This window comes from Microtus pennsylvanicus, chromosome 3 (genome assembly GCF_037038515.1).
Source record: "Microtus pennsylvanicus isolate mMicPen1 chromosome 3, mMicPen1.hap1, whole genome shotgun sequence".
In the NCBI taxonomy this organism is placed as follows: domain Eukaryota; kingdom Metazoa; phylum Chordata; class Mammalia; order Rodentia; family Cricetidae; genus Microtus; species Microtus pennsylvanicus.
In genome coordinates this window covers 50,776,557-50,784,226 of record NC_134581.1, presented here as the reverse complement: position 1 = coordinate 50,784,226, position 7,670 = coordinate 50,776,557, and the positions used below count along the sequence as shown (strand labels likewise).

At 49.6% G+C, this 7,670-nt stretch overlaps 1 protein-coding gene across 1 annotated transcript; it reads right to left on the bottom strand.

Annotated features, from left to right (window-relative positions):
* Nucleotides 1–4,152: 4,152 nt before the first annotated feature.
* Foxb1 (forkhead box B1) lies at nt 4,153–7,320 on the bottom strand. The gene is made up of 2 exons (XM_075967755.1): nt 6,941–7,320; nt 4,153–6,679 (listed from the first exon to the last, which is right to left on the bottom strand). Exon 2 carries the CDS (start codon nt 6,623–6,625, stop codon nt 5,648–5,650), a length of 978 nt encoding a protein of 325 aa, XP_075823870.1. The 5' UTR covers nt 6,626–6,679; nt 6,941–7,320; the 3' UTR covers nt 4,153–5,647.
* Between the last annotated feature and the right edge of the window lie 350 nt (nt 7,321–7,670).

Below are 7,670 nucleotides of genomic sequence, written 5' to 3'. Positions count from 1 at the left end.
GTAATATAGTTTAAATACAGCCTTATAAGCTAAAGTGGGAAATCTTGAGAAGTCCCAGTGTATCTGGAGATAGGAATTGGAGAAATATCTTACTGTTGAGCACTTGTTGCTCTTGCAGCGGGCCTGGGTTCAATTCTCAGCACCCACATTGTGGCTCACAACCATCCCTAACTTCTGGGTATTGAAGTGGTATGAATTAATACGCACAAAATAATTTTAAAAAATCAAGATAACACAGAAAATCCTGAAGATGGGATTTCATAATGCAATTTGACAAAAATTGGCTCTTGTCTTTGTGGGTACGTGGAAGAAGCTGCCAGGGTTCCTATGTCTTTTTCTAGTTCCATCTGTGGGAGGAGATCTTATACTTATTGGAAGCCCTGTATAATGTGGAGGTATGTGGGTATGTGGAGTTCACCAAAACAAAACCACCAGCCTTGGGAATCAGTCACAGGACAGAAGCAACTCTGCAAGATTTCTTCGGCTACCCTAAAGAGTCCATTCGATGCCAGGATCAAAATGAATCCTGGCCTGGAAATTCTACCCAAGGCTTAATATCTTCTCTCTAGATTTTTAGCATGGTATAGCTAATCACCACCGTGAGCAAATTGGGTAGCCAGCAGGGAGGGGGGAGGAGGAGAGGGGAAAGGGAGGAGGGGGGAGCGGGGAAGCTCTGCCCTAGCCTCCCTGACAGCAAGGAGCAGATATTCATTGAACGGAGCAAACTTGGTGGCTCACATGTGAGGCTCTGGTGTCTGAAAACAAACTGTTTGTATAACCCAGCCTGGAGATGCGTGTGATGTTGTGGTGTTTATACTGATGTAGACAAAGATTTGCTGAACGCAAACTTATTATCTCAGCCCTGAGTGTTAATTGATAGCCAAGAGTTAGTTCCCTGGGAATCCACATTGCCCTCCCCCCACTCGCTCTCTTCCCCTCCCCCACTTTTTTCAGAAGCCCCAAGATGCCTCCTGCATCTCTACACTGTAGTGCAAACAGATCCCTGCAAAGAGAGAGGAAGATAAAATGAATTTAAATTCCAAAGGGGTTCCAGGCCCCGTTTCCTAGTCCCCAAGTCAGCAATGTATTTGTGAAAATTCAGCCTTTTTGTCTCCCAGTAAAAGGAGCTAAGTCTACAGCGGTGGCCCAGTCTCGGTTGCTATTCTTTGCATTTTCTATTCGAGTGAATGAGAGTGAATGAAGTGGCCGGGACCCTTCATTTGATCTACTCAATTGCATAAAGTGACAGAATTCTAATATATTTGTTTAATGCCCTTCAATGGGCTTTCACTTTTTTTTGGCTTGCAAATGAAGCATCCATGGGCAAAGTTTCATCCCCCTTTAACACTGGGACATATTTCATAATTCAAGCCGTGGTTTGAAGTGATCTGGAGAGGAGTTTTAGACTCAAAAAGTGGAAAATAAAGAGACAGATGTGCAGTTATTGTAAATTCCTGCAGTGGGCTCTGGGGCTATTGTGCCCCCACGGCGGGAGGTCCTGGGGCTGTCCCTTTCACACTGTAATTGAAACATATTAATTAGATAATTTGTTGTTAGTTTAGACGAAACAAATGCATTCCCTTTGAGGCTTCGCAGCCGGTGGGTTGGGCTGTTTTGGTTTTGTTTTTGTTTGGGTGTCTCTGCCCTTGCTTGGCTTTTATAAGAAAAAGATATTAATTGGCACTTATATTAAGAATTTAGGAAGGGATCCCACTCTATTCTGACTCTCAGCTGAATGCGCCTGACAAAGGGAGTTCCCATTTGTAAAAGTCTGACCCAGGCCTCAGCCCCGCAGTCCTGCACTGAGGCCACAACTGAGTGAGACAGTGTGAAACCTAGCGGTCAGAACTCCTACACGGAAGCTTCCTCGCTCCCACTCTCCAGAGCTCTGAACCTATGCCCTGCTTCTAAGACTCTGAGCATTCTTAACTATTGGAAGAAATGAAGGTCATTGGTTTAATATTTAAGTCACTGGGGACCATGTCTTAGGGTTCCTTTCAGTCTTCAACTTCCTAAAGCCCCCGTCAGTGAGAAACTCCCCAGTGAGAAACTCCCGCAGCTTCCCTTGGGAGGAAGTGGGAGAAATCCATCTTTTGTATAAACACTGCTAAAACCACGGAGAAAGCTGTTTAAAAATATAGTTAAATACAAGACCTGGAAGAGCCTCAAAGAAACAAAATAACTAAGTTTCGAAAGAAAGAAAACAACTAAGTTTCCAAAGAGGAAAGCAATGTGAGGAAATCATCTTGGAATTGCAAAGCGGGAAAAGAATACAGCTTCTTTTAGATTAGGACTGCACGCACGCCACCTGCCACCTTTCCACCTTCCCCTTGCAGGCTGGGTGCTGTCCCACCCAACTCGATTTTAAAGCTCTGGGTCTCGACTTTGGATGCTAGCCAAGAGAGTATCTCACATGACAGAGAGAACCACGGAAGCCATCAGTTACCAAGTTCCTTGTATGTGAGGAACTTCAGCTAAATCCACACAAGTTTCCAAGCTGAGGTCATGGCTGGTGTGGACCTGGCTGGGTAAGGCAAGTCTGTTTGAGTAGTTGCTAAATTTCTGGTCAAAATCACAATGTCATCAACGTTGTTGTGTTCCTCCCTTTCCTCATTCAGCTTTGACTGAGGAGGGGAAATTCCTGCAACCTGAAAGGATTCTTAATGGTCAAGTTATTTCATTCCTCTCAGGACACCATTACAAACTTAGTTGCTGAAAGTGCGTTTTCAGACACTGAACTCAAAAATCTCTCGTTTGCAGAGACAAGGTCTGTACTTCACTGCCTCCATGTATAATGGATATAAGTTTGCACGTGCCACTCACCTATAAGACTCAGTCTACCTGGCTGAGTCTCTTGGATGTCAGAGGCCCACGTGAGCCCTTTCTTTGCCTCAGTTCCAGCCTCCAGTGCTAAGAAACTGGATGAGATCAGATTCTGTCTTGATTTTATTTTTTTCAGGACACTGAAAATGTATTTAGCTTTCTTTTTTATAAATAATTTCTTATGGGGAACTAAAGTTTCCTAACCAAGGGTATCCACGTTTTCCAGGCTTGCTTTGGCTGATCTTGTTGATATAATTGTGAATTAGGTTTGATGAATGAGTTTAGTTGTCCGCTGTCTGACTGGCTTTAGAAGCTTCATGCATTTTAATCAGCTCAGTGATTCATTTATTTTCTACTTTGTGTGTGTGTGTGTGTGTTCGTGTGTGTGCTGTGTGTGGATCCCTTTTAAAAATAGTATAGTCACAACAGGATTAATTCTGCTTTGCATTAATCCTAGCTCTTTTTCCAGGTAGCCTACTAATTGCGCGGTGCCAGGTGTTAAAGGGTCTCCTTATGGAGGGCTTCAGCATGGTGTCTGTGTGTCCTTGGGGGCCTTCTCTGGGTTTCACAAGGCTCCCTTGTTTAATCATTTACACAGTAAAGTGTTAATCACCATTTAAGTTTCTCTTTGTCTTGTAACTTCTTCAGTTGAATACACATCTTACTCTGAAAATATTGTGACCCCCTTCAAACCAAGTGTCAATTAGCTTTGAACCATAAATTCTTGGTACGTTTTAATTCTTTGAGGAAAAAACCACAGAACGAATGAAAGCAAATAGTTAGAGGCAGGCGTTTAAAGACACTTCATTCACAACCTGAAAATAAATGCCTCTAGTTACTTTCCCCCATTCTCACCGGAAGGACTGGAAGACATCTACTCAGTGCAAGGTAGACAGGTTTCTTGACCTGGAAGGGGAACCTTCAGTGATTTCTGAGAGAAAAGAAATGTCAACCACGACAGGGCAGTGTGTTAAAGGCCTAGAGGAAGGCATCAGGTCAAGGACTGAGAAACCCAGCCTGGGAGTACTTTGTAAACTCCGCACCGGTCTCCCCTGGATGCAAGTGCACGCTTAAGACACAGGAAGTATCGCAGGTGTTCAGTGCTTCCTTCAGCGCTGCACCTGTGCCCAGGGTTTGCATCTGAAATACTTGGCCTCCCCCTCCCCCCTGTGCACAAAAGTCTTCCATGGTCCCCCCCTAGGATAATCCCCCCTACACCTGCAAAGGCGAATGAGGTTTCTCTGTTTGCACAGCATGATTTAAAAATGGCAACCCCCCCAGACGATGTGTTTGCAAGTCTTCAAAAATACGCACAACTTAACAAAATTTGAATTTACATATTTTAATGAGAAAATATTATTTAGACTAGGTCATAATTTAATGTAGACACCTTTTTAAAACTCTGTCTTAAAATGGGCATGCTGGGAACAAGGACATCAATATTTAAAATGCCATGCGAATTCTGTGCAGGGAGGAAGAAAAATAAAAAGAGGAAATTTTTTTTTCACAGCTTGGACGACACTACAGTTTCTTTTTTAAATTAAGCAGGTCACACCGGAACAACTGTCGGGTTGTTCTTTGTCTGTTTGTTTTTGTTTGTTTCAGTCAATTACCTAAGACGCTAAAAGGAACATACCAAACCAAAGTGCATTTTACACAGTGTAAATCATTCCTATTTACAACTCTTTGCAGCCCTTTAGCTTCACGGAGAAGTTCTTCTAACAGAAAGATCTGTCCAGGGGACGTCTCTGTTGACATCCACCCCCCCTTCACGTTCCCAGTCGATTTATCTACATTCTTCCCCACTTGCCCTAGGTGCTTTCTTTTTTGGGCTTAGTTCACGTTTCTTTTCTCTTTTTCTTTCTTTTTTTTCCCATCAAAATAAATAGCTAAAAAGGTCTCTAAATAGTAAGAAAGTTAACATCCCAATTAACTTCCCCATTCTCCCCCTCCCTCCCCCCTCCCCAAAGCTGGCCAGAAGAGTAAACATTCACATTACAACAGGTAATTGTAAAGAGGACTCTGCCCCCTCGCCCGCCTAGCCAGGCAGAGGCTCAAGTTCACTGTTTACATTTTTTTTAACCGCACGCTTTGTAAACAATAACGATGACTTCTAGCTGTGTTTTGCATTTGTGAAGGACAAGAGTCCCCTCTAGTTTAGCAGCCTCTCTCCTCACTCCCAGCTAAGGGAGCCTCTGGCCGGAAACAAAACCCAGAAGGAAAGAAAAATAATCTTCCGTAGAAGCCCGGGTGGCTGGGCCGCAGCCTGGGGAAGCAGAGTTCCGCCCATCCCGGCCTGAAGGGCGGAGGCGAGCCTGTCGGAGGATTAGTGAGTCTGTGGCCACAGATTTTCAGGAGCTAAGATCGGGCCCTTGCTGTGCAGCTGCAACCTTGGCGAGCTTCACTCTCGAGCAGTGTCTCTGGTCTTGAAATTGCGCGGAGTCTACGTCCCCGCCGGTGCAAGCTCAGAAGACGCGCTTTTTCATTTTGTTTGTGTTTTCTCCGCGCAGGAGGGAATCAGGGTGTCCTGCCTATCGGATGGGAGTGCACTGCTGGGACTCTGGAGGGGCCGCTTGGCTTGGGTTAGCCCCTATGTTCTCTGGTGCCCTGGAACGGCGAAGACAACTTTCACGCGCCTTCTGGCAAGTTTATGGTTTGTCTTCTGGGTTCAAAACCAAAAGTTCTCCTAGGAGAGAGGATTGAAGAAAGAAGGTGGAATGGGCAAGTCAGGATAGCGGTTCTAGGTTGGAGAGGGCTGGACCCGGAGAAGTGGTGAGAGGGGTAGTGTAGAGGTGACCGAGAGGGAGCCCCAGCTTCTCTTGGGTCAGTGCACCGCTACCGAGTGCAAGGCGGAGGCCGGGCTGGTGAGTGTCTCGCTAGGGGTGGCAGGACTGCTTTGGCTGGTGGCTGTCTGCGAGGAAGTAGGGCTGAGCGAAGGCGGCGAGTTCGAGAGCAGGGTGGGGATGGGCGCGGGTAGAGCGGGCAGCGCGGGCACTGCGGCCGGCGTGGGCTTGATGGGCACCGGGATGGCGGGCAGTGTCTGGCCCGCGGCGTGGCACAGAGGCTTCAGCGGCACTCCATAGGCGCTGTAATCGCCACTCGCCATGGAGATGGGAGTGGCCGAGTCGATCATACCCGCGGAACCATATACATGTGGCCAGCCTGTGCCCAGAGAGCTGCCCATAGTAGTCAACTGGTTGGGGAGCGGGTAGGCAGCGGGAACTGGCTGCATGGCAGAGAAGGCCAGTCCCCCAGGCATCTTGTACTCCCTCGCGATGATGTTCTCGATGGCGAAGGGATGCTTGAAGCCGGAGGGCTGCGCCACACCGCCCAGGTTGTAGGCAGCTGCCGGCATCTGCGGTAGATGCGTGCCGGAGGCGGCCAGCGCGCTGAGCCGCAGCTTAGCCTGCTGCTGGAGGTACTGTGCGGCGTCCGCTGGTTTGCTGGGCGCCAGGTGGTCAGACTTCAGCACCTTGAAGCGCTTGCGGCGCCGCAAAAAGCTGCCATTCTCGAACATGTCCCCGCAGCTGGGATGCAGCGCCCAGAAGCTGCCCTTTCCTGGCTGATCCGGCCGCCGCGGGATCTTGATGAAGCAGTCGTTGAAGGAGAGGTTGTGGCGCAGGCTGTTCTGCCAGCGCTGCGTGTTCTCCCGGTAGTAGGGGAAGCGGTCCATGATGAACTTGTAGATCTCGCTGAGCGGCAACATCTTCTCCGGAGAGCTCTGGATGGCCATGGCGGTCAGCGAGATGTAGGAGTAGGGCGGCTTCTGGTCGCTGTACGTGTTGCGGCCCGGCCGAGGCATCTTCTCGCTTGCCCACTTGCTCAGAGTCCACACGGACTGGAGGAATGGTCGGATCTGAGAAGGGGAAGGTGATGGAGGAGAAGGGCAGCAGGGGTGCAGAGACACCCGCGAGGTCACTCAGGCCGAGTCATAGATATGGGGGGGGGGCAGTAATCAGGATTCGGGTGCCAGCAACTTTGCCCACCAAACTGAATGGACCCAGCCTGCAGATGTGGAGAGGGGAGGACCACGGGGGTTGGGTGGGGGCGAGAGTTGCGGGAAAGTAAGTAGAACCTGGATTCAGGGGAGGGGACAGATAGATAGATAGATGCTCACCTTAAAGTTGTTCCAAGTTGCCGTTCGGCATCCGGGACAGTGCAGCTGGTGCCGGAGTCCCTTCCTGCGCGCCAGCGGAGCTCAGCGTCAGGGACCGGAGAGATTAGCTGCGAGCCTGGCTTGGGCTCAGCAGGGAGAGCTCCGTGGCGCTCCTGGGTGGTGCGTCCTGTCGGGGAGACGAAGCTGGGCTGCCGAGTGCTGGAGCGGACAGTGGCAGCTGCCGCTGCCTCGGGGATCCAGAGGACGCTGCTGTGTCGTGCGCTGCTCCGCTGAGCTAGGTGGCTGCCTCCATGTCCACCCTCGAAACATCTGATAGTTTTAAGCGGTGACAGGAACAGAAAAGACCCCTGTAGCGGCGCTTCATTAATGTGCCACTTCTTAGCTATCGTATGACAATCGCCTTGGGAGGAGGAAGAGGAGGGGGGCAGCGGGGGCTGCAGAGGGAGGGGACTGAGGAAGAAGGGAGAGAGCCTGGCCAGCGCTGGTTTCTTTCACACCTATTTACATGGACACCTTGGCCAATAGGAATCACTTCCAGCAGAAGACCGGGCGACCCGGGAAGAGCCTCTGCCGCCCGCGGGGAGCGGGAAGCGCCCTCCGGTATGAGCGTTGGGAAGGTACGAGCGGACCGGCGCACCGCAGAGCCGGGAACCAGGCGACCATTAACGCTCTGAGCTAGCTGCGGCGCCGACGGTGTTTGACATGGAAATTGCTCGGCTGGGGTGTTGTT